The following is a 27,141-nucleotide window of genomic DNA, read 5'->3' as shown; positions in this document are numbered from 1 at the left end:
CACCTCCGTATACGCAAAATATCTTATGGCATCTCTTCCAAGCATTACAGCGGCTTCGCCGACCTACGACAACATTAAACGTATATCTCAGGTGAAACAAGTTTTATATTTTTTTGCATCTACTTCTCACATCTCCAGAGACTCGAATGCAAGTCATCTGAGCTCAATATTTATTTATTACATGTAAGCGGGAATAAGAATCGCTTGCCGGCTTTTATAATTTTCTTTTTCAGTTAAATTAAAACGAAAAAAATCATGTGGCTTACCATATAAAGCCCTTGCAAAATAATAATAGTAATTACCATTAGGAAATATGAATGTATATACTATATATGTTTATATAGACCCACCCCTGCCTCAGTATGCCATGATTACCAAACAATTTCTAACATATTTAAGGCAAAATTGCTAACTCATTGCGAAACAATAAACAACAACGAAAAATAAAAACAACGACAACTAACTAACTAACCAAATAACTAACTAACTACTCCAGCAACCGCAAAGAATGAGCCATTTTTATTCACATGAACCGCAACAATCCAAGGCATTTAATCCCATTAGTTTGTGGCAGAAAAATAATTTGGTTTTTGGTTTTCGATAATTCAAAATATATATCCAAGAAGGATTTGTCGAAAATTCAAGTTATTTTAACCCATTTGCCATTTGGAGAAAATATCCTTTATGATTTTTTGACCCAGACATTTGAAAAGGAATCTATAGCCATATAGCCAGATATACATATATGTAGATAAGAATGTCATTTTGTTTTTAAATGAATCACAGTTTAGTCATAAACTCAATTGATAAAATGTAAAAATGTTTTTTTTTTTGTTATTTGAAAAATCGAATTGCTTTTATTTTCGTTTCAAGAAAAGAAGTAGTTGGAAAAAGAATTATTTTTTAAAGTATACATAAATTACAGAAATTTGTATTAAAGACTTTGTTAATTATTTATAATTGCTTTTAAATGAATATTGTCACAATTTTTATTATTATATTTGGAGAAGAATTAACAGCAATATGGCCCAACCGGGCTTATCTAAGTTGTACATCATTTTAGCAACTACGACCATCGGGCTTTTAGACTATATCCATATAGCAGCCGGGGACTCAAACCCGACTTCTCGTTGTTCAGTTGCTTTCATGATTCGTCCATGTAGAAAACTCATCAACCGAGAACAACTTATCAAACCATATTCAATATTGGATGAATTTGTTTTCAATACTAACTACTACTAACATATTTCCTAAATTTTAGAGCGTAAACGGTCAGGACCTCATTTCGTGGTGTTTGTATTTTGTGTTTCAACTAATTACAACGAATCCTGTAATGCCCTTAAATAGAGGCTCATACTGCTCATCACCGCTAAGGTCCCGTTTTTATACCCTTGCAGAGGGTATTATAAAATTGGTCAGATGTTTGTAACGCACAGAAGGAGACGTTTCCGACCCCATAAAGTATATATATTCTTGATCAGCATGAGAAGCTAAGTCGATATAGCCATGTCCGTCTGTCCGTCTGTCCGTCTGTCCGTCTGTCCGTCGGTGCGTACGCGTTTTACTCAGCCATCTTAAGAGCTATCGGGATGAAATTTTTTTGGGAGCTTTTTTTACCCGGGTGAGATAAAGTATGAAAATCTTTGGGATCGGACTACTATATCATATAGCTCTGGAACAAAAATTTTTGCAAAAATTGGAGTATCCCCATGAAATTCACCAATATAATAGAATTTGATATAAAATCTCAGATCCCAAAATTTGACCCTGATCGGATAAATAGAACACAAGTTACAGTCTATATAAATCGGTTCAATCGCTGCCGGCAGCTCTGCTTGCTGCCTACTACGTCATCATCAAATCAACAGAGCACATGCGTACACACACAGACGCAACGCTACATAAACTGTATGTGTATGCGTGCGTTGCTTTGCTTAGGGAATGAGGGAAGAAGAAGAACAAATTGTACATAGTATGAAGAGTAAAATTGTTTTGTTTGTATATTAATGAATTGAGTTGCAGAAAACAAATTTTGAACATGTGAAATTATTATTGTCAAGGACTGCAAGGGTATATAAACTTCGGCATAGCCGAATTTAACTTCTTTGATATTTTCATCTTAAGTCTGGCCTTTGACATAACCTGGATTCTGAAGACTTCAAAAACTGACGATAAGTCTTCAAATAGACTCACATCAGACAAGGCAAATGAAGCACTTCCACCCACTGAATCTTCATTTTCGCATCCCTAGTAATTTTCTGATCTTAAATAAAGAATTCAAAGCTTAGTATTTATTACAATAAAAAAACAAATTTTATATTATATTTTAGCTTTAAATAAACGATATGTCAGTTTGAAAAAAATATAAAAATTTTACTTTCCAGTGGAAAGCTGATAAAAAATAAATTATTTAAATATAATAAAATATATATTTAATTTAAAATCTTACAAATAAATCAGTAAGAATGACCTGAAGCCAAGCTCAAACAAAGTTTTTTCATTTTCAAATATAATATTATGGCGCGTATTAGCTAAGCAAAACGAGCAACAGATGGCGCCAGTAGTTCAAAAAAAGTATTTTTTTAGTATTTTTTGTAATTCTTAACTTGTTTCTTTCCAAGAAGATTATCGTGGCGCCTGCGCAACGATGTTAAGCGTTCTACATTTCTATTTCGCCCGTTAGTACATTGAAGGATCCGTAAAGGCGAACAAAAGTACTTTGTTCATATTAATAATACTAAAGATTACCAAAGAGGTCCAATAACTCTAAGGCCTGGTTGTTTTTTTCGATATGTAAAGGATGTATTATTTGAAATTTTTACTGAAAGTATTCTTGGTGAAAGTTGAAATTTTTAATTTTCAAGTATTTTTTGGCCATTAACTTGCAACAGGTTAGTCCACAAAAAGACATTCACCTAACCAAGTTAATGTTTTTAAATTTTGAAGGGCCAAATTAAATACCTTACGACTTAGGAAACATACATATAATTTATCAAATACAACTGAAACAAGTGTCTAGTAATGATCAAATAATGTCATCATCGTGTTTCTTCATCCAAAATAACCCTAAGAATACTTTTATAAGTAAGTAAGCTAATGCCTAATACATTCCCGTAATTGTTTACTCTCCGACTCACACATTTTCCGTTGGTTATTCAAGTTTTTCTTTAATCACGCTAATTGTAAGATCGTAGCATACTTTTGGGAAGAAAATCATTATCCTTAGTGCTAGGAACTGCTAAGATTTACCGAGTTGAAGCAAAGAAGAAAACTACAGGGATTAAGAAAGATAGAATAGAAGATACAGTTAAAGAAAAACAAAACTTATCAATACTACTCTAAAATTGACACTTCAAAAGGATCCCCAATCTTATCTGTCAAGAGGTCAGATTATAATTGACTCGGTAGTTTGCGAGATAAACAAACACTTTGCAGATTGTACAACATTCATTTGTTTACTTTATTTTTACCTCCACGAACAAATATTTGTGTGTTTATCCAAATGTTTTGTATAAAATATGCGTTCATAATTTTCTTAACTATATATTTTTTTGTTTTCATTATTTTCATAGATTTTGGTATACAAATGTTAAGGTTTTTTTTTTTCGGTGTTGGAAAAAAAAAACCAAAATATAATTCAGAAATATATTATTTTCGCTCGGATATACTTAATGCAATTTCTATATGTATATATATGTATATATGTATAATATACATAAAAATGTATTTGAAAAATAAAATTTTGTTCACGTATGATTAGACATCTATATATCACTTAGTATCTAATTGTTCCACTTGTAAAATTGTACATTTAATTAATTTACTTTGATCAAAAAGGTTAGAAAAAATTTTTGCTAATTTTCGTTTCGGCTGGAATTCAGCTTAGGCATTACGTTTATACATATCACTAAAGATAACCAAAATGAAATATAAAAGACCCCAAAATACGCGATTATTTTAAATAACACAATTAGACAATAATAATTATAGGTACAAAGAAAGCTTTTCACAGAACCGAACCCCCTAAAAAGATTAACGTGTCGTTTTTAGCTTCCAGCGCAAAAACAGATATGCCGATATACGGAGAACCACAAAGATCACAATTAGGGCAACAATATCCAAGGTGAAGTTGGCATTCACCATGTCCAGCTCCTCCAGTGTGGTGATGGGCGATTTGAAATGGCAATAGGTCTGGAAGCATCTCAATTTCTCACGTCCATAGCCATATGTGGCCAATGCAGTGCCCTCGAATCCGTATCTTATATACGATAGATATGTTATCCAGCGCAAATACACGGGTATGGCATCGAATGAGACAAAGAATCCGGAGAATAGCAAAAATGGCACAGACATCACAGGAGCCAAGAACACGCCATTCTGCACATTCATAGCAGCACCCACAACCAGACCCACTGACTGGGCCACAAAGGAGATTAGCAGACAGGCCGATAAGAACATCGAGAAACGGAATAACTCCCAGGGTTGTGAGGTGAAGTAGTAAACAATCGATACATAAATGACGCAGAAGATGGCCTATAAAATTGAACAAGAAATGAGTTTATTACTCAAATAATGAAAACTGTTTGTTTTTCGAAACTCACCTGAAACGGTAGATCTGCCACAGATATAGCCAAATAGTAGGACTTTAATGAATACCAGCGATTAAAGTTCTCCTTTAACAAAACAGGCATTTCAAGTGGGACTAAGAGACAAGAGAAAGTTAAATAAATATAATTGTGCGATTAGGAAATCATCTTTACTTACATGATAGAATCGTAATTGTCATGGATGTGTACATAAGGAACAACATGTTGAAGAAAAGGAAACCCAAATTACTGAGTACCTTGGCTCCATCATTGCCAATGTCGTAGTAGAGAGCACCAATTAGAAAGCCAACCAGAAGATGGGCAAATAAACGCAAGTACATAAGGGTCTAAAAGGCAAGGAAGGAATTAGATTTGTCACCTCTTTTCGAGTTAGCTGAAAGCCTTACCCAATCGCGGTAACTGAAAAGCAATGTTCGCTTCAATACCACCCAGAATTGATGGAATTGTGAAGTGGGATAGCGTTGGGGCGATGTAATCTCTTCGGTAAGCAAAGCAGTTGTGCAATTGACTGTCTTATCGACATCGATCATGGCATCGCCCTTCTCATTGGTGGTGACAACAGACACCTCCGTGTTCGAGTTGTTCTCCTTAACAATGTCGTTGACCATACCATTAAGAAGGGTATTATTGAGGGTCAAATTGTCCTCGTACTTGCTGCCACTGACATTCGAGGTGGCATCGTTCTTGTCGAGAATGGCTTTCAGGTTCTGCACCTTGACCAGATCGTTACGAGCCTTGAGACCGGCATAGTCAGCCGAGGACCGTATATCCCGCTTGCCATTATCAATGGCCTCCACCAGTTTGCGAATATGATCGCCATGCTCACCGCACGACACCTCGATAACATAACTGGCCGGATTGTGATAGCTGGGGCACTCCAGGCTCAGGGTGGAGAGGAATGGCACCAGCTGCTTGGTACTACCCTGGTAGACGCACTGACCATCGGCCAATGTGTACAACTGATCGAACATCTCAAACAAGCGAGCCGAGGGCTGATGTATCGTACAGATCACAGTTCGTCCGCCGGCAGCCAACATTTTCAGCAGATGGATGCATTGGAAACATGTCGAGCTGTCCAGACCAGAGGTGGGCTCATCGAAGAACATGATTGGCGGATTGCTAACCAGTTCCAGCGCAATTGACAAACGCTTTTTCTGTCCACCAGACAAATTGCGAGTCATCGTATTGCGATGCTCGCTCAAGCTTAGGGTTAACAAAATGTCATCGATCTGCAAAATTGGAATCGGTATTTAGATGATTGGCTAAATGATATATCTACAAATGTATATAAATAGAGTTGGTTGGTTGTTCTACACATTTGATAACCAGTTTTCAATCAACATGATTGCTTGAGTTAATATTAATTAACCTTGTCCAATTGGCTTTTCTACTCACCATTGAATTCTTCTCAAGTTTTGTAAACTTTTTGCTGAGCTTTAAATTCGTTGCCACTGTCATTGCTTCCTGTACCGTAAGATTGCCGTGCAGCTGATTATCCTGCATTATGTAGGCCGATAATTTACGGAACGTACTTAAATTACGCTCAGCGCCATTCATAGTAACGCTCCCCTCGATGCTCGTCGTTCTGCGAAAAACAATAAAAAGCGGGGTCAATTAATTAAAAATCTCTATAAACAAATTCTTTCAATTAAGACTAAAGAGAATTTTTAAGTAAGTTATCTTTCAATATAAATATTAAATATTTTACATCTTTTAATCGATTTTTGTGAATAGATCAAATTCGATTTTCTTTGCATTGCTAATTCGACGGCAAGAACAGTTGCGAATTTTAAGTGAAGGAATGAATGAAATAAAGCTCAAAGCCCTAATCCCTGTTGGCTGACACTTCTGGCTAACTAAACTAGTAGTTTGTATTTATATATAACTTGTTTTTTATAGTATGTATACAAATATATGACTTTAAGTCTTAAACTAATTTATTCTCGACTGATGTCTTTGGTTGATTCAAATATTTATTTTGTTCAAGTATAATGCTTAATTGCAGCCTTTTAATTAATACTTTAGCAAAATCGAACTTTGGTTTAATTATTAAGAAGAATACTATAAAAAATTGATATAATATGTAAAATATATACATCTTAGACAAATTATATATCCAATTAAAGTACAACAAAAGTAGAATAAACAAACATGCAAATAATAAAACTATAGCTATCTATGAACTAAATAAGAAAGTAATTAAGAAAGGGAATAGAAGACTCTGGATAACCTTCTACGGAATATAGAAGGTTGTAATCAGAGCAGAGGACCCTAAAAGGTTCATTCAAGGCATTGAGCAGCGACTAAGGGCAAAGGGTATAATAAGATGTCTACTTCTTCTGCATGGTACCGAGAGTTTCACTTGAGCCAATAACTGGGGCTAGTCTATTTCACCAAAAAAAAGTAAACATTAAATTTTCAGGATATCGTTTAAAATGCAAACATTTTTCTTGAAATTCCCACATTGTTTAATTCTGCTGAAGTTGATTTCAAACATTATAAGTATTTTTAATACTTTAAAAAAGTTTTTCGTTTTAGGATATAAATAGTCGCGTTGAAAAACTTAAATAAATGGTTAAAATACCCTTTACTCATCCTAAAATTCCATAAAGTTAGCTAATTCCATAATACATAGTTTTTAAAAAACGAAAAGAGAAAGCATTTCATATATATTTAAAATTTGGTTCAACTTATTGTAAGAAGAATATTTTATAAAAATGTAAATAAAAAGGTATGCAGTAAAATTTTATTATCAGTTTTGAATTTATAAGTTTTATAAGTAGTAAGATTTTAGCAAATGGGAAAAGCATGAAATTTTTGTAATAAAAACATTTTAAAAAGTTAGTTTTTAAACCTTTTAGATTTTTATGGATGATCTTTATGAAATTACTCAAAATTAATGATCATATAGAAGAATATCTATAAAAATTGGGATGTAATAATTATCATTATGTAATTCCTTTAAGAATTATTACTTATAATGTTTACGTTCCCTTGCTTAAACACAATTATAATTGAAAATCTATCAACCAAAGTTTTTCTTTTGAATTATAGCATATTGTAAAATGATGTAAAGAATAGTTAGTTTAGTTAGTTCTATTGTTTTGTACTAGTACAAAGTGACTCATATAGTCATATTTCATTCATGATTGAAGTCATAGAGGGAAATTTCTATGGCTGTGAACTAAACTGGGTCATCACATATATTACAAGAGTCAACTAAGACCGCAATGGGTGACCCAATTACTCAAAATTGACGACACATTTTGTACGTGGAATAAGTGCGAGTGGATTATAAATGGCTGCATAACAACAACAACAAAGAGTGCATAGAGATTTACTGGGTGAAGTGCCTCTTGTTGTTAGATTCCATCTGATCTTCTTTTCACTTCCATGTACGCAAACCCATTCTCCCCATTCCTTTTGTTTCTACTCTGTACAAAGTTCAAGTATTTAAACATTTGTCCATTTTGTTATCAGAAGCAAAGCTAATTACAAATAATCATAAACATATACATATACGATATATAAATATAGTGGTCTATATGAATGAACTAGAATGTCGTTACGCAAAAGCTTCAAGTCCAGAGTTCAATTAACTAAACCGAAACATGCCAGTAATTTTAACTAATAAAACACATAATAAAAAATGAGTATATCAATCAAACCTATATATTTACAATATGTACGCGTGTGTGTGTGTGTGTGTGTGTGGGAGGAAGAAGAAAAAAACAGCTGATTAGAAAACAAAAACAAAACATGACTAAATATCGTTTTCCTACGATTTTTCGTTCGTTTTTCATGGCAAGCGACTTTGTTTCGTCTCATAGCAACAAATAGGCGGAATCAATTTGAAAGGTTTTTATACTATTATTTTGTGTTATTTTTTTATGATTATTATGCGCAACGGCAAACGACAACTACTGTGTGTGTGTGTGTGTGTAGTATAAACGAATAAAGATAATAAATAGCTAGTTGTAAGTGAAAATGAAAATTATATAATTACAAAGAACACGATTCGATTAAATTTCATTTGGTTGGTCGGAGGTTCTTTTTATTTTTGGCGATGGTGACAAAAGAGACCTTAACTTGGCGCGCTCCTGGCTGGTCTTATCTCGCCCAACTCGCAATTATAATCATTATTTTTATACTTTTTCCGTCGAGAGATGATAAAGCCCGTTTGCCTGCCCATGTACATGTACATACGAGACAATTTCGCACAAGGTCAAATACTTATGTATACATATTTTATATTGATGCTCGTGTTGAATGCAAATTATCAAGATTGAATTTAGTTCCAGACTTACTTGTAGCCAGACAAAATGTTGAGCAAAGTGGATTTGCCAGCTCCCGATGGTCCCATAATGGCAGTCAGTTCGCCCGATCTCAGGCGACCGCTGACTCCCTTTAAAATGGTCTTGGCATCTGCAAATAAAAAAAAAAAAAAATAGGCAAATCAATTACTTTTGTTTAAAAATAACACCACAAAAATCTAAAGTGCTTCCACTCATTAGAGACAGACAATAGAGGGAAGTGCTGCATTGGAGTGCTGGAAGTGTTGGTGGTGGTCATTGGACGATCCAAAACCAAGACAGTTAAGTCAAAAAGTCAATAAAGTAAACAAACAAAACAACATGCCAAGCGGTCATTGGCTTTTATATGTGCGTTTTTGTTTTCCGATTTTGAATTTGATTTTGAGCTTGGCACTGCTATTGATTTCCATCCACTACCCTTCTCTCCACCGTCTCTACCTCACACCTTCACAATAAATAACTTGGTATGCTGACGAGCATTTTGTAAGTTATTGAATGCAAAATCTTTAAGGGGATTGTCACATATGTACATACATATATCGTTTGGGCCAATATATGTATGACCTCTGAATTGGTCTAACTTGGCAAAGATGCGGAAGTTAGCCATTAGATGCTACTAACATATAAATTCATTTAGTTATTGTTTAAATGTAAATTAACTTGTTTTCAACACGCGCTTTTATAACAGATGCCGGCAAAATAGATACGAGGGCAGAAGTGAAAGTTATGTAAAATCTTGCAAATAATCTTTCAATCAAAGTACTTAAAATTCAATTAAAATTAAAAATATTTCTTTATTCTCGAATTTTGCTGTCTAAAATAATAGTGAAAATATCATGACACAACACACTTTAAGCCATAATTATCGTCACTTTCACTTCTAGACAAAATGTCATATTTTGACAGCTTAAAAAATAAAACAATTAAATGTTTTCTTCTATTTAAAATTTAAATATTACATGCAGACAATAATTGTATGCAAAGCTGCTTGATTTTTATAAAAATTCTAATTTGAAAACGTCCCAGGTTGCTCTGACTTTTGGGTTCTTCTTGAAGTATTAATATTATAAATAAAGTTTGGAAATATAATAGTATTAAAGCAATTGAATGTTTTTCCGAAGTGAGGTTAAACCAATAATTTAAAGGCTTGATTTCAAACTCAGAATCACTAAATGCTTTGAATGCAAAATGTCACCAAAACTGTTTGATTTGTAGGAAAACAAACAAGAACCTTCTGAGTTCATAATATTTAGAGAGTGAGTGAGTTAAGTTTTAAGTAAAACAAATGGTTCATGAAAAGTAATACAACTAAGCATAAGATAATAGGCCTTTGTTTTGACTATTCAAATGGATGATCAAAGTTTTCTATATACTTACAGTGGCGGACACGAATTTAAGACTTTTGTTTTGAATTTAGTTCTGATTTTCTCGGCTCCTAAATGGGAATCATTTTTTCTGTAATTTGTTGGTTATTGTATTCAGATAATGGACCGTAAGAATAGTCTACATAGTTTAATCCGTTTTGGGGGCATATATTTAAAACGGCTTTCCAAAATCATAAATATTAAAGATAGACGTTTAATATCTTTAAAGAAGTTGTAGATCTATCAACACTAACATAAAGTGCATACCGCAAATTTTTGATTTAGCTCCAACTTTCGATTTGGAGGCAATTGAAAATCTGAATTTTGTATGGAAATTTGTAGTCCTTTGTGTCCATTTTACGACACTAATTCATACTGAAGTACTTTTTTCCATGTACTACAAAAGAAAGTGAATTAAATTTCCCGTCGAATGACGGAAAAAATATATATTAAAATTTATTTAACATAGTTTTTTTCCACATTTGGATAAAGAGAAACTATTTCTGTTTCATTGGTGACGGTGAATTTATCGCTTAAAAGCACTTATACATTTTCAAATATATTTATTCATCTAAATAAATTCTTCAAGCTAAGCTTATTTAATGGAACGATTTCATATACTAAGTCACTTATAGACGATCTGTAATATCATTAAGATCCATAAGGAATAGCCAAAAGAACACAGATCCCTTCTTAGGGTAATTTTGAAGAGATTTTGTTAAACCTTCTCCAACTAATTAAGATTTAGCTTAAAATTGTTAAATTAATATATATGTATTTAGAAATATAAATTGGGAAGCTAGTTTTAGTTTTAGGTTTTCAATCTGTTATGTATATTTAATTGTAACTACTTATTGTTAGATCTTCAACTTGTAAAGTGACCCTCGTATATTCCATCAAAAAAATATGACATAAATTTGGTCATTGTAGTTTACTTTTCGAAAGTTGATTCATTTGAGCTTTAACTAGAATTACCTCATGCATAAAACCTTAATAAACCAATTACATAACGGTAAAACTAGTTAATTGTCGTTACCTAAACTAAAACATACTTATTTCAAGACAAATGTATGTATGTATGTTTATATATCGTATCTCCATATATAGTGTATATGTTCGTGTGATGCATTAAAGTAATAACTTTTATTTTTATTTTTTAAGTAATTATAAACCGCTTTTTTCATTATTTTCATTTTCATTATTATTACACAATTCGCAAGGCAATTTTATAGGCTGGCAGTGAACCTCATCAAAATTGACAAAGTAGATGTCGGCTTAAAGGCTTTGAACATTGAACCACGGGATCCTAGTCGGTCACGCTGACTTAGCCAGTCCGAAACAAACCAAAAACTGGTAGTGTTACGCTTGACAAAATTTATGTGGCTAAGGCCGATTCATAGGCTACTAAGTCAAGTGACTAGTTGAGACTCGCCCCAAAACCCCAAACTGCACTGAAAAGCCAGCCTTGAGGTAGAGTTGGTTGCTTGGTTGGCCTTTTTTTTTTGGATTTTGTGTATACAAATAATTTTCATAATTGCAATCGTCCAAGGTGAATTATTGTTTTGGCTGAATCTTCAACTGTATCGCTAAGAGAACATTTGCAGGCAACACACGAGTTTGCAATGTTTATTTCAAAATCGCATAAATAGCCTGCCGAATAACCAGTTGTTGGGCATTGCCTCATCCGTGCCTCCAAAGCACTGAGCACTCGCAAAAGATTTTTGTATAAATTTGTACAAATATTTAGCACGTTTCTTCTTAACTATCCTCTACCCCTCCCAATACCCCAGCCAACCCAGGGCTCTAGCTACCTACCCTTTCCATGGCCAGTGTTCCATCTGGCGAATTCTTGTTTGCCTTTTGTGACTTTTTGCAATTGCTTTTAAGCTGAATGAATTCAATTGAGTTTACTTGACCTTTGCATTGCTATGACTATAAACACTTTTAATATGGCCTACTATATATAAAGCTGTCGGTTTGAATCAGTTCAAAGTGCACTTTATTGCTCTTACGGATGGCACTTGCAATTACTTTTTGCACTTGGTGAAATGAAATTAAACTGACAATGAGTCAACTACATAATTACCACGTGCTGGCTTTCCCTTAATATACTCTTTGTATCTTCTGGATACGTTTGTCATATTTCATATGTGGATGGATTGACAAATCAATCAGACAATGAGAACAAAGGCAGCTGCCAATATCATTTATATATTCACATACAGGGCCCGTATTGGGAAAGTTGGGGCTCCAGGGCTGATTGTGAGTTAATTGTTTGGGATTACTTTAGGGAATGTTTTCGCAGGTTTCTGGCCTTTTGTCTGGTGTTGTTTGCCTTGTAACAACCTTTCGCTGATCCCTGGAGTCGTTTACCCCCACCCCCACTCCTTAAACCTGGCCCTGAAGTCATTCAAAATGCCCAACAGAGGGTTTTTTGGTGATCAAAACCAATTATTATCGAATCACTGAAAGCGAAAAACCCATTTTGAATATTAATTTCAGAATAGAATATTGAATTAACTATTGAGAATAGAGTTTGTATAAAATTCATGTCATTATGAGTGTATAATTTTTTAACTTTTGTTTTTCTCTTTCTCTCTTTTTCTTTCTGTTGGGGCTTATCGGGTCGAACATGCAATGTTTGCGTTTACTACAACAATAACAACAACAAACAACAACGACTTGTTGTCATCCTATGCTAAAAATTGACGGCCCTAAGTTTTTAACTACTAAGCTATGACAAGTTCCAAAGTCCCCCCCGTCACTCCTTCTCTCACACTCTCTCTCTCTCCACACTCTCACTCTCTCTCGCTCCCTCCCTGAACTAAAATTGAACCCAAACGGCAGTGCTGAGCTGAGAACAAAGAAACCAGAAACAGAAACAGAAAACGAAGCGCAGCTAAAAGCGAAAATAAACTTGATTAAATCTATGGCAAAGGGGATTAAAGTGAGGGGAGTATTTCACTCTTTCCCCCTGCCCCTCCTCTGTCACTCACCATATAGATGCGTAATATAATTATGTGCGTGTATAGGATATTGAGATTGTATACTTACTGCTTCGATTGCCCTCCTTGACACGATATGTCAAATTGTGAAAAGCCAAATCCACTGCCGGTCGTTTGGGTAAATGTTGCAGGGTCTTTGGCTGGGCAGGCACAATTTGTGCCGTCTTGTTGCTGCCCCCCAATCTGTTGTCGATCAAGAGATTTTTATTATCGTTCTTAGACATTTTGCTCGATTCTCTCAAAACTGCTGATGATATTTAATGCAAAATGCAATTCAGCCAGCCACATGTAGCCAAAAACACACAATATTATTTATGTCACTATTATTATTATTATTATTTTTGGTTTTTGTTTTAATGTGCACACCACCCTGGGCCCGTTTCAACCACCGAGGTGAGTTCAGCTGCTTTTCAGAAAAAATTTTCCACCCGTTACAACGAAATGAATGCTCTTGCTTCGGGGTCTATCCCTCGAGTGTTTAGTACTTGACACGCTCACTCCGCGATCGCAACTGAATGGGTCGTCGTTGGCGTCAATGGAACAAAGCCAGAAACACCACCACCACCACCATTATAAATAGACAGAGCGTGCGCTCCATTGCCTCGTTTCATTTGGTGCGAATGGGATGACTATTGGGGTTCTGATTCTTGCCGATAGCCCCAACATTGTCACTCACACAGACACAAGAGAGACAGCGAGAGAGATAATCATATCGGTGAGCGTTTTGGGGTTTCTCTCACCTTTGCTCTCAAGAATTTGCGGATTCTACAAAGCATTTACATACTCACCTGCAACGGGGTAAAACAAACTAACAGAATTTATAATGTTTTATGGTTTTCCTTTTTGATTAGATATCAACGCGGTCTTATCTTGTTACAAATGTGAAGGAACTATCTATCAGGGCGTGGTTAAATAGTTGATAAGCATTGATCGATGATTGATAAGACCTGCAATAAAGATTGCTTCTAGGTAAAGTTGGGCTCGTGTTCATGGCCACGAATGAATCATTTTTTAGGGTTCAATGTAAATGCACACTCGAAGATGGATTAGGGGAAAAGGGTTTCAAAGAACTTTGCATTCTAAACCTTTCTTCTTTCTTAAAAGCTAATGACAGTTAGTTAGTAGTTAGATCTAGACACAACCATTTTCAGGTCCTACAAATTGACGTTAAACTGCAATTTTACAATTAAGGTCCATATAAAATTATCTTTGTATTATAATCTGAGATATAATTAAAGTATATACACATATACTGATATGTGGATGCGTTTTCTGAAGGCAGGTAACCTTTGCCTTGTTGTATAAACCAGGTCTTATGGGATTTAAACTGGAAAGCTTAACTTTAACTGCTTCAACTGCTGACTCAAGCTTTGCTACTTTTTTGCATTGCAAAATTTCATAAAGAAAACACAACACGAAACCGGTTTTCTTCAGGTATTCCACTGACTGTCATTGTGGAAAGCTAAAAAGGCGGGCATTTTCCGAAAACAAAATGTTTCCCCAGTTATGTAAAACCCACATAAATATTTGGAAATAAGTTTGTTAAAAAGGGATATAACCAACTAGAAGGCTAAGTGGTTTCACTGAATTGGCTTATTTATTTGAGTTTTCCTTCAAGCACTTGTTGCTACACTTTGTGACGCGTCGTAGAAATGTGTTTTTTGGGTGGGTTTAGACATTTTGCATCATATAACATCAGAGGAACTACGCACATAGATGTACTTACAGATTATTGTTTACCAAAAATTGTTGCCAATTATAGTTATCCATTATTAGAATTGCCCATTAAATGGTTTCAATCAAAAATTGTAATGGCAACAAGTGACAGAATCGAAAAGTAAATACACACAGGCAAAAATCTAAAGAAAATGGTTCCAACTAATGGAAACGATGCCACACAACTGAAAAACAAAATGGAAAAGCGTTGTACGAGAAAACTTGCAAATTATGCAGCCATTGCAGAGGCATACACATAAATGAATTTCGTGGAAAATTTTACTCACAGAGAGAGAGAGAGTGTGTGTGTAAGAGCTTGCAGCTTTTCCCCTTTGCCGTCACCCTTCTTTCTTGCAACGCTAGGCAACAGTTTTCCGGCACTAAAGTAATTTGTTACTTGTTGTTTTTCGTTAATGATACAAACAATTTACTCCTATTATCACGCAATGGAAATATGTCTAACTTGTTGCAAATGTCTAAAAGCATGCTACGCATTTATTGATTGATCTCTCAGAGAGCATTGAACGCAAAAGAAGGAAATGTTTTTCCAAACACAAACGACAGCTGATGGAAATCAACTCTTTGCAGGGAGGGAAAGAAAACAACAAAACAAAATAAAACTCTGACTCTGACATACTACGTAGTTGTTAGAGGTCAAACAACCAAAAGAGAGAGAGAGAGCTACCAAAAGAGTTTGAGGGATGGAGTGGGAGAGAGAGAGATAAACGGAGTGCAGAGTCTGCGCACAAGAGAGTTTGTATCAAAGGTACATACATACATATATATTGTTTACAAAAACGAGAGGGTATATCAAGAAGTTATTACGATGCCACAATGGGCGAGAGCACCACGAATCATATTTTTACGATATTCGAGAGAGTTTTTTCTTATTTGCAGATTATTTATAACTGACTCGTATGGTTTTGCATAAAAACACAGGGGAATACCAGATCGATCATGACTTTTAGTTAAGAACTTACGACTTAACCATCCGTCCGGTCCGTCGAAGGCCTTCGTCGTCCGTTGGATGCCGCTTAGGAATAAAATGTTAGGTTAAATCAAGCGACTGACATTCCCATGCCTCAATCCGCAACGAAGAAACTTTCTTTGCCCGTATCCGACTCGGGCGGCTATTCCAAATTAGCCGCATTAGTGCAGCCTTTAAGCCCTCGGTGTCTCAAAAATTATCTCTGGCTGATTTCGGAATTAAATTATGAAATTCCTTGCTCAGGTTTCCAACACACCTGTGTAGTTTATTATTCATTTATATTTTTCTTTCGTTTTCAGTTTCTTATAAATAAAAATTAAATTCAGTTCTTGAAGCGAAGACATATGTATGTACATACATACATATGTATCAAGGAATTCGTTATGGCTGAGGCACACTGTATTGACTGTGTTGGTGTGTGCTGATTGCGCGTGTCTGTGTCTGTGTGAGTGGGAGCTCACTCCCACTATGTGTGGTTTGTTTTGGTATCTCTTGTCTCTCTGCGTTGCGCTGCTCAGTGTCTCTGCTGCTGCTGCGTTGCGATAAAGAAAAATCGAGACTGAAAAGTGAATGTTGTCGCAAAAATTGTGCTCAAAAGCCTTCCAAACCTCGCACTGGTTGGGTGTCCTCAGCAGCAACGAGCAAAAGCAAAAGCAGCAACACAAACAGCAACTTAACGTAAATTGTGCAAAAATTACTTAACTGTAAAGTGTAAAGTGCAATGTAAGTTGAGACCAAACAAAAAAAAAAAAAATCCAAAAAATAAAAACCAAGACAAAATGAACTTGAAATTTTTGTTCCAAGAAACCAGATCAATAGTGCAAATATTTTTATGTAATTGCGAAAATATGTTATATCTCTGATTATCTTTGAACTTTATAATGGTATACATACACATACATACACACTCTGAAGCATCTACACACACATTTGCATTCACAAATAGAAAAGTAAACGTAGGTTTTTCTTTCTCTCGTTTTTCCCATTCTTTAAGAATTGTCCAAAGCATCCACCATGGCATTCCGCGTCGCCGGACTTTTCCTTAAGAAGGAGCTAGTTGCTCCCACCATCCGCACATTTCGCACCTCCTTGGCCGCTCCATCGCAATTCCTGAACAACTCGCCCAATACGGCCTTGGACAAGAGTATATTGCAACGGTATCGCAATTTGGAGACTCCAGCCAATCGAGTTCAGGCCACTTACCTGTGGATTGACGGCACTGGTGAGAATATTCGTCTAAAGGATCGTGTCCTGGACAAAGTGCCCAGCTCGGTTGAGGATCTGCCCGATTGGCAATACGACGGCAGCTCCACGTACCAGGCTCACGGAGAGAATTCCGATACGACTCTCAAGCCCCGTGCCCTCTACCGTGACCCCTTCAAGCCGGGCAAGAACGATGTCATTGTCCTCTGCGATACCTACAGCGCCGATGGCAAGCCCACACCCTCGAACAAGCGGGCCGCCTTCCAGGAGGCCTTTGATAAAATTGGCAATCAGGAGCCATGGTTCGGCATTGAACAGGAATACACTTTACTCGATGTCGACGGCCGTCCCTTCGGCTGGCCCGACAATGGTTTCCCCGCCCCCCAAGGACCCTACTACTGTGGCGTGGGAGCCGATCGTGTGTATGCCCGCGATCTGGTCGAGGCTCATGCCATTGCCTGCCTGTACGCTGGCATCGATTTCGCCGGCACCAATGCCGAGGTGATGCCCGCCCAATGGGAATACCAGGTAGGACCCAGCAACGGCCTGAAGGCCAGCGATGATCTCTGGGTGTCGCGTTATATCCTGCAACGTATTGCCGAGGAATACGGAGTGGTTGTTACCTTCGATCCCAAGCCCATGGAGGGTCAATGGAATGGCGCCGGAGCCCACACCAATTTCTCCACCAAGGCAATGCGCGCCGATGGCGGCATCAAGGCCATCGAACAGGCCATCGAGAAATTGAGCCATCACCACCAGCGTCACATCAAGGCCTACGATCCCAAGGAGGGCAAGGACAACGAGCGCCGTTTGGTCGGTCGCCTGGAGACCTCCAGCATCGATAAGTTCTCGTGGGGTGTGGCCAATCGGGCGGTCAGTGTGCGTGTTCCGCGAGGCGTGGCCACCGCTGGCAAGGGTTACTTCGAGGATCGCCGTCCCAGTTCCAATTGTGATCCGTACGCCGTCTGTGGCGCCCTTGTGCGCACTTGCCTGTTGAACGAGTAAACCGCCACCCAAGGCGATCGTGGGCGTTGAAATATATTATTGTATATATACATATATGACTAGTACATAACGTGGGAGCTTTCTATATAATTTCTTTCATATTTTTCCTCAATTTTTAGCAGACAATTGCTGTTTGTTTTCAAAAGACACACGAGGAAAGAACAAATATTAACGGGGTAAAGTGAAAGTCAAATGCGAAAGCGTCATTTTCTGCCATGATTTAAATTTAATAATAACTTTTAGTTATAGTCTACATTTAGTTTCAACTAATTTTAAGCAAGAAATAAGAATACAATTCTTTTATACCTATTTTGCATTTCCACACTTTTGCTTTTTGTATTGGGAGCCCAAGAGAGCCCAAAAGTTAATACGTACTTACTTACATACATACATACATATATATCTCACCAAAAGTTTATCAAAATGAAAAATTATATTCATTATTATTATAATTAGAATTGTTGTTTATAGTATTCACTGTTAATCTAGAGCATTGTTGAACACATTTTAAATCGAAAACTTGAAAAACAAAAAACCGAAAACTATATCAATCTAGTTTTTTACATCTATAAGTACAATGGAGTGTGGTCTAACGCATTTTACATACACATATGAAATTTGAAAAAATGAAAATATCAAGAAATAAATTAAGACTCAACATCAATGATAAATAATACTTATTACTGCAGTATTTTTTCTAATTCTTTTGCTTGCGGTGGTCGACTCTTTGGCATCGTTTCAAAAGTGCAACCTCGTTGTAATATGTATAAATACAAAATGAATAACAAGAACACCAAATACAAATATTAAAAAAAACAAAAACAAAACACAAACAAAACACAAACAAGATGTTTTCGTAAATTGGAAAATTTCCACCACGCATGGTAGTTTTTTGTTTTCTTCTTGACACTGAACATATTTGAAGGTTAGTTGTCGTACAATATGCCAACTGGATATAAGTAAAACTATACATACATATGTATGTACATATATGTACCTATACATTACGTATCCACCATCATATGATATAGTACATTCAAGATTCCAGTTGATTTATGGGCGTGCACAACCGAAAAACAATCGATTGATTAACCTAGCAACAACCCTGTATACCCCTAAACAGACCTTAATCGCCAACTGGACAAACGTTAGCCCCTTCACAATGTATGTACTTCACCTTGGCCAGATGACACTTGCAGTGTGTTGTGTGTGCGTATGTGTGGCTTGGTGACACTTGCATAGCGATAACTAAGCTGCACTGGGATTTGCTTATGAGTTCCCCGCCCCCCCACATCCCCTTGCCAACCCATCCATGGTTAGCTTGCACAAATACACGTATTTGTTTGTTTGCTAGCTGTTTTAATACCCCTTTCCTCGATGCTTAAACATGGGCATATTGGTAAGAGAGAGAGAGAGATAGAGCGTTACAGATGACAGTTGATCCTTATTCCATGAGACACTCTTTTGATACATTAAGTAATTCATAGTCAAAAGTATTTTGAGTCAACTTTAATGTTTGATTATGCCTGGGTTCAAAAAACTTACTGAGGCAGAAATATTTAAGCGACGAAGAAAGGCCTTGTTAACAAGAATCGACATTAGTTTTTGGTAATTTATGCTTAATTCTTCAAAAAGACTGTAAAATGTGGTAAATGTGCTCCCTAAAGTATGCAATGGGCAGTCAAAACAATTCTCTTTTAACCTCTTTGGGGCCAAATTAAAATGGAAACCCAAAAAATATTGAATTTACCAAGAAATATAAGGCAAAGGATATTGTTGTCCACGCTGCCCATGAGCAACACTTGTCCTGAGAAGGTTAAGAAGTTTTGAAGAGCCACTGAAAGATCGCTTAATTCCTCAATTAGTGTTGAAGAACTTTTGTTATGTATGTAGATTTTGCATATTTTTTGAATATAGGGAATCTTTTCCCAATCGCCAGTTTGTCTACAGTTATTTATTTTGTATCCTTATTGCTTGTGCATTCTGTAGTCGCTTGTTCGTCTCTTAAGTCACATCAGAGAATAAACTTTAGTAACCCTTTGAATTTTGAATACTTCTGATAATAGTCATCACACGATTCAAACTAATTTATTTAAACATTTTTCATAACATAATAAAAAAATGTATAGGGTATCTAAACAACGATGCCTTTTGTTTTGTAAATGTTTTTGTTTTCAGCTTTTGCCTAGTTTTTTATGGCACCTTTGCCCTTTAATGGAAATTTGCTGGATTATGGGACATTACTCCGCACTGGGAGAGGAGGAAAGGCCCCAAACCAGAGCACAGATAAGGCGAAATTTTCATTTATAATCACACTGATATGAGACGGCCTTTTGTGGATTTTGTCTGTTTCGTATTTTAGGAAAGGGGAAACCGAAAAACTGGCTGCCATAAACAAGCGCAATCAAAAGACAACGCCTTCAGTTCCGCACCGCGCAGACCAGATCATTAATGAATTGATAAAAAACTAATATTCAAAATAAAAATGAAACTAGTTTAAAGTTGCCTGGCTTACAGTAAATACATATATGCATACATATGCTATTGGAATGGCGGAGGTTTTTATTAGATTTGGAATCCAGTTGGTTAGAATATTTGCATAAAAATTAAATGTGATGATAGGTAAACAAACGCACACACAAGCACACTCTCAAGGTGGGGGCAGGGGGAGGGCCAATGTTATCTAATAAATTATGAATTGTGTTTGATAATACTTCTACTGAGTGACCTTTCGATTGGCCATCGTAAGAGGCAAAGTCAAAGCCCATTTTTCCCCATTTTATTTTGTTTTGATTTCTTGTTTTGCCATTTAAATCGGTTAATGCAGTGACAAGTGCCAAACTGGGGGCTATCAATTGTGGGTCCCGTTCCAGTTTTTTTTTTTTTTTTTTGTCTTTGGGTCTTATCATGTCCCCCCTAATAAATCATTTTTTTTGTTCATTTATACAAACATTTTGGTTGCGAATCTTTTAAAGGAAATTTAATTGATAATTTTCATTCTGTTCATATAATTATATATGTATGTATATTTATACACATATAAGTAATTGGCCTATCACGATCACGTAGCGTGATTTAGTGATATGCGCCAAGAACAAGAAAAGAAATAAATAAATTGCGAAACAGTCTTCACTTAATACACAGAACCAAAATATATAGGCAAGAATTCGAATTAGGTCAATCTGTATTAACCAGCGCCAGGAGCGAGATCCAAGTGATAAAAGCTGATTTACAGTTACAGTGGGACACTACGTCACACTTAATAAAAAGTAGCGCAAGTTAAGTAAATTGTCGACTTCTCAATACCCTTTACCACAAACAATTATGAACAAAAACTAATTCAATAGTTCTCAAAGGTGAGAGACTTAATACGAAGATCAAGCTCGAAGAAAGGTTGTTATTCCCGTTAAGTATCAAGTTTCATATTCAAATTTGGGATACTTAAATTTCTTATGAATTTAAATAGGCAAACCAAACTTCATAAAAATGGGACTAAAACTAGACAAATTATTAGTAGAAACCTTTTTTCACTAGGTAAGCCAAAAAGGACGAATTTTAGGGATGCCAAAGTGCTCGTTATTTGTAAGAATGAGCGGAATGGCTTGTCTTTTCTATACGTCAAAAGGAAATGTCTTTATTTGCTGCTTGGTATAACGAGGACGACTCGACAACTCCTTTAAGGTAGTTGTGTTTTCAAATAAGTAATTAGCACACCTTACTAAATTACTTGTAATGAAATGGTCTAAATGATTTCAGGAGGTTGAGTTTTAGTTTCTTGAAAACCGAGAATATTAGAAGTAAAGTCCGAAAATAACAACGTCTTAAATTCATGTACTTTTTCCTCCCCTACTTGATTTAGAAGATTCCTCGTGAAATTTTAGCCGCATTATGTAGTTTTTGACATTTCAACAGATCCATAAACATTTCGGCACAATTTTTGAGTTAAAGTCTTCCCTAATAAACTAAATGGACTTGTGCTAAGACTTTTACTTTCACATAGTAATTATGTATCAGCAGAATTGTTTGACTTTTCTTTAGAAGTTTCTTGTCTGCAATTTAATGACATCAATATACCCTAATTACCCCATTAATATAGGGCACTAAAAAGCAAACACAAATGCAGATACCAAAACATGAAGTCAAATAAAACCCGTTTATGACTTCACATTCGTCGTCCGCGTTGCTGGTGGTGGTGACAGTGTTGCTTTTGGTTTTTATGAGTTTTTATTGTTTCAATTGATTGTGTGTATATTAAGTTAATAATAGTTTTCACCCACTCATAGTTCAAGTGGCCGGCTGATTAGAGCCACCTGTACGGCTCCAGAATAGAGCAGTAACAACTGATCCTGTGACCGACACTTTTAGTTCTTTGGCCTGGCAAAAGAAAGTAGGCCTAATATTATCATCAAAACGGCGCGTGGCGGCGATCACGAAAGCCTAAAAAACAATTAAAGAGAAACATTTTGTTTTGTTTTTCGTTTCCTTTTTTATCTGGCAATGAGTATGAGTCGACCGACTTTCGAGTATTATCTAATACGCCGCACTAGACGCTATTCAGAAATGTTTCCCATCAAGATATATAAATATTGGTCTTTAGCTTCAACGGCGCGTATGCGTGATATAAGTGTATATACATGTGTGTATATGTATTTATATTTTTCCAAAGTCTTTTTTGTGTTCTGCCTAGTTCCTTGCTCTCTTTTAATTTATTGCATTCTCTCTTTTTAACTTTCACTTGTCTTCTCCACGTCGCGGTGCTCAGGCACACGCGATTCAAAAAAATCTTTGCGTCATTCGCCGCATCGCACGCGTCTGCCTAGTGATCTTCTCGTTCTTGTTCTTGTTCTTTGACTGGCTGATTGGCACATTGAACCAAACAAAGTTCGGCAAACTGATGACGCTGGGCCTGACACATAGCCAAAGTTTATCAGTTAATTTGCGCTTTAATTTAATACAACAGTTTTATTAATTAATATTTGATTATTTAACAAACCCCTCCAAAAAAAAAAAAAAAACCGCACCACGAAAAATATCACAAAAATCTACAAATTGAAAATGTTTGTTGAAAAACATTTCGAAATCTATAATCTGAATGTAATTGAGGGAAGCTGAAACGGAATTTTTGATTCGGGTGGCTCGAAATTTTTGAAGTTTTTGATTTTCGAGTTCGTTGTTGATAGATAGAGGGTAAAAACAAGTCGTAGTTCAGTTTTAAAGCAGAAATAAAGCAAAGCAAATATCATTTAAAATTGTTTATTGTTTTATCATGTAAATCTTTTTTTTATTGGACTGTTGCATTGCTTTTTTTTTGTTGGCATTACGAATTGGTTAAAGATTAGCTACGTTCTAGATGAACCCTCTTAACTAAATTGTTTGTACTCTAAATATTAAAGAATTAAGATATGACTACTTTGCGATTATTTACTTATAAGTTTTGTTTGACAATACTTCAGATTTTCAAAGAGCTTTGACTAAAGTTGCACTTTTGTACTTTTGGCCAACATTTTGAGTACATTGGAACAATAATAATAAATACAATTTGATAATGTTTTTTACTAGTCATTTCCAATTTTAAGTTAACCTTTTTTTTTTTTTGTGTGGAATCCCCGTTTTGTTTGTTTGTCTCATTTCTGCAAGTCATTATCATTCATTTGTGTATTATTTATTTATAACAAACAAGAAAAGAATTCTAAATCACATAAACAGAAATCTAAACCAAATTGCTCGAACTTTATGTTTAAAGTGTTGTAGAGAAACAATTGCTGTGTTTAAGAAGAAGTATGTATATTAAAGTCCCCATAGATTAGGTAAATGTGTAACTTAAACTAGAATTATAAATAGAATCTATTGATCATTATTTTTATATGCGACTAAAAATATATTTAGTACAAATGTGTAAATACGTTTACTCATTAGTTTAACTACTGCGTCAGTACTTATTTTTATCCAATTCTTTTTGGTCTTACGCCTAATTCATTCGCTTCAAATGCAGTTTGAATGCATTCTTCCCCCTCTCTAGTATATGCAGTTTTTTTGTGTAGGTTCCTAAAATGTTATGTAAGTTTTTAATTTGTATTTAACAGCTTATATTGAAGCTGTTTTATATTTCGAAAGAAATGGATGACTTGTTAGATTATATAGACCAGAAAATTGTTGAAAAGCTAAATCATGAGCACCTTAAAATGACAAAGAATTCAGCCCCGATGATATAGACAATTATATATTATTTTAGTTCCCAAGTCAATGTACATACGTATGTATATAATGTACTTGGATAAGTCTAAATGTTGAGGTTCTGGGTAAAATGGAAATTTTTTGAAAATTTGTCTAGACAAAGAGCCATATCATGCTATGGAAGATGCTTTGTTTGTTATTGTCGACACAAGGAACGGTCATCAAGAAAATTGCAATCTGCAATCTGAAAAGTAATGTACAAATTGCGTTTAAAAACTTCCGAAAAGTTGGTAGATTCCTTAGTCAGAGTCTGTGTACCTTATTTGTGAATCAAACTCAAAATGATGAGTCTAATTCTATGGGACTTCACCCACGTAATGGTTCTATCTCCAAAATATAAGTAATATAGTTTGATCAGCTCTAAGCCACCGACTAGGGTGGCTCTTCGGTGTTTTATAGGGTATCATAATATTCGCTTATTAGGTGAAACCAGAAAAATGTTTAAAGGCACGTGGAAATTGGTTTATCACTTTATTTATTTTAGATATTATTATTATTTATAAGTTTTGTGCCATTTAGTTTGTTCTTTCTTTTGTAAACTTTTTGTGTTTGCTTGACCAAAGATTAAAGGTTTTTGCAAAACAAATTGTGAAAGTCATTTATGTTCACATATATGTATATATTATATATAGATATAGTTATACTTGAATATGTCAAGTTAAAGTTATCGGGCCAGGGTCACTAGTCGAAGACCCACATGATTCGAAATAATGAAATACATTGTATTTATTTCTTTGAATGATAAAAAGCCATTCTGATAAGAGGAGAAATTTTGTTTACTTAAAAACAGACGATATATGTATCTGAGTGTAAATTCGATGATTCAGTCATTCATTGTTACATGATATCAAAGTTGAGTGAACTAAGTATTCAATCGTGGTATTGAGACACACACACACACAGTCATACATATGCAAAGAGATAATTCATAATTTCTTTGTGGCATTGTAAGTGCTCTTCTAGACAATTAATTTATGTATATGTCAAATATTATTCACATCCCCTAAATGTTCTATATCTACACACACACACACACACACACACAATGCACATACCTAAAAGGACTGTCATTAAACAGGAAGACCTAAAAGGGCGTCTCACAGCTGCTGACTTTAACCATATTGGCAAATTTATTGATGAAAATCTCAGTCCACCCTAAAAATACCCAGTAAAGTAATTTTCGATTGCATGCTTTTAGGGTTTTTTATTATTTTTCTGTGGCCATCTTTTAGTCACTTGCTCCGCAGCCCTTTTTAATCACTTTGCCTGCCATAAAATACGTGGACAATGGACTTATGCGTCCAGAGGGAAGCTCCTCGAAGAGTCCACCCTTGACGATGAACGAACGTTTGGGCTGATAGAGTAGACTGAGCAGTGGATTTTTTGGATTTACCCGCATATTGGACATCACGTAGGTGCCCCTGGGCAGGGGGCAGCTAAAGGAGTAGTTGCCCTGCTTCAGAAAGCTATCCTTGGCCGGCTTGAACAGAGGCACCGAATTGAACAGAGATTGAAGTTCACAAAGTTTCGTTGAGGCATTATAAATGGTTCGGGGCTGGTTACCGCCAATCTGGACTACCAGGAGACGAGACACCGGCATTGGAATCTCCTCATTGATTGTGGTAATCGACCCAATGCCCGATTGATTTGAGAATGTCATATTGACCACGAAACGGGGCTGTGCATCCGTCCAGTTGGTGTAGGTAAAACTAATGTAGTAGCAGCTCTAATCCAAAGAGATAAAATGCGTGAGATTGGAGGCTGACCACAGGGATTACCTACCTCTTTGCTCTCAACTCCCGTCCAATTCCAGCCAACAAAGAAGAACAAAGCAAACCAAATCCGACGCATCTTTAAAATGGACTACTAAACATTTTCTGTGAACCATGAATCGGCCGAATGAATTATTTGATAATTACCTCTAAATCTATTGGGCAATTAGCCCCTCATTTAGAGCGATCATTTATCATCGTAACGATTGAATCAGAACACATAACAAAAAAAAAAAAAACTGATCGAAAACCTGAAACAAGATCAAGGACGATAAAAATAATCGGATAACGTTGCGTATTAAAATTAAAATCAAATTGTTATACCCTATTATTAAAGGTATACAAGTTTTGTTTTGAAGCTTGCAACAACTGTTTCGGGGATTTATTTCAAATTTAGTTCCACAAAACTTAATGGAACATGATTTTTTCACATTAAAGTAAAAGACAAAGTTTTAAACAGTCTTCTTATATGTGCCTTATTGTCTTGTTTTAGTTTTAATTATTAAAATAAAACTCTGAATACTTCAGTTTTTGAATAAAGTTAACGAAAAGAAGAAAGTAGTAATATAGCGATCCGATCCGACGAATTGTCAAACTTAATCTCAACTAGGCAATTCAAAGTTTAATCGAGTAGCATTCAGATTAGGGACTATATATGCTGATGAAGAATATATATAGTTTATGGCTTCGATTAATTTTCAACTGTTCAAACTTAGCACTACTAAAACAGTTGTTAAACACGGCCGAAGGGACATCTGAAGGGATGTTGCGTCCCTTTTCAATGGCCTTTTCAAAATGATTAACAATTTATTTGTGTGTAATGGCAATGCAGTGCAAAGTTGAAGACAAGGTCTTTATTACTTATTATTACTTTATCCAATACCTGAGACTGAGACCAAGATTAACCTTCTGTGCCTGTAAATGCGTGAAATAG

General features: G+C 35.5%; 3 protein-coding genes across 3 annotated transcripts; 1 reads left to right on the top strand and 2 right to left on the bottom strand.

Moving 5' to 3' along the window:
* Positions 1 to 3,436: 3,436 nt before the first annotated feature.
* On the bottom strand, positions 3,437 to 13,810 carry LOC137573680 (ATP-binding cassette sub-family G member 1). Its single transcript, XM_068285680.1, has 7 exons — positions 13,339 to 13,810; positions 8,915 to 9,032; positions 6,003 to 6,192; positions 4,994 to 5,836; positions 4,765 to 4,933; positions 4,602 to 4,702; positions 3,437 to 4,533 (listed from the first exon to the last, which is right to left on the bottom strand). Exons 1-7 carry the CDS (start codon positions 13,511 to 13,513, stop codon positions 4,033 to 4,035), a joined length of 2,097 nt encoding a protein of 698 aa, XP_068141781.1. The 5' UTR covers positions 13,514 to 13,810; the 3' UTR covers positions 3,437 to 4,032.
* Positions 13,811 to 16,566: 2,756 nt separating this feature from the next.
* On the top strand, positions 16,567 to 18,877 carry Gs1 (Glutamine synthetase 1). Its single transcript, XM_068285681.1, has 2 exons — positions 16,567 to 16,716; positions 16,988 to 18,877. Exon 2 carries the CDS (start codon positions 17,008 to 17,010, stop codon positions 18,199 to 18,201), a length of 1,194 nt encoding a protein of 397 aa, XP_068141782.1. The 5' UTR covers positions 16,567 to 16,716; positions 16,988 to 17,007; the 3' UTR covers positions 18,202 to 18,877.
* A 6,786-nt stretch (positions 18,878 to 25,663) lies between these two features.
* ovm (oven mitt) lies at positions 25,664 to 26,286 on the bottom strand. Its single transcript, XM_068285670.1, has 2 exons — positions 26,218 to 26,286; positions 25,664 to 26,161 (listed from the first exon to the last, which is right to left on the bottom strand). The coding sequence occupies exons 1-2, from the start codon at positions 26,284 to 26,286 to the stop codon at positions 25,664 to 25,666; spliced, it is 567 nt and encodes a 188-aa protein (XP_068141771.1).
* Positions 26,287 to 27,141: the final 855 nt, after the last annotated feature.

The sequence above is a fragment of the Drosophila tropicalis genome, unplaced genomic scaffold (assembly GCF_018151085.1).
Source record: "Drosophila tropicalis isolate 14030-0801.00 unplaced genomic scaffold, ASM1815108v1 contig_413, whole genome shotgun sequence".
NCBI lineage: Eukaryota > Metazoa > Arthropoda > Insecta > Diptera > Drosophilidae > Drosophila > Drosophila tropicalis.
Note: the sequence above shows the minus strand (reverse complement) of the source record. Positions and strands in the feature narration are given on the sequence as shown.

Coding starts and splice junctions, on each gene's coding strand:
- Gs1 (XM_068285681.1), top strand. CDS start 17,008: ATGGCATTCCGCGTCGCCGGACTTTTCCTTAAGAAGGAGCTAGTTGCT.
- ovm (XM_068285670.1), bottom strand. CDS start 26,286: ATGCGTCGGATTTGGTTTGCTTTGTTCTTCTTTGTTGGCTGGAATTGG. Junction 26,162..26,217: donor CGGGAGTTGAGAGCAAAGAG/GTAGGTAATCCC, acceptor TCTTTGGATTAG/AGCTGCTACTACATTAGTTT.
- LOC137573680 (XM_068285680.1), bottom strand. CDS start 13,513: ATGTCTAAGAACGATAATAAAAATCTCTTGATCGACAACAGATTGGGG. Junction 9,033..13,338: donor CAAGGAGGGCAATCGAAGCA/GTAAGTATACAA, acceptor TTTTATTTGCAG/ATGCCAAGACCATTTTAAAG. Junction 4,703..4,764: donor GACAATTACGATTCTATCAT/GTAAGTAAAGAT, acceptor CTTGTCTCTTAG/TCCCACTTGAAATGCCTGTT.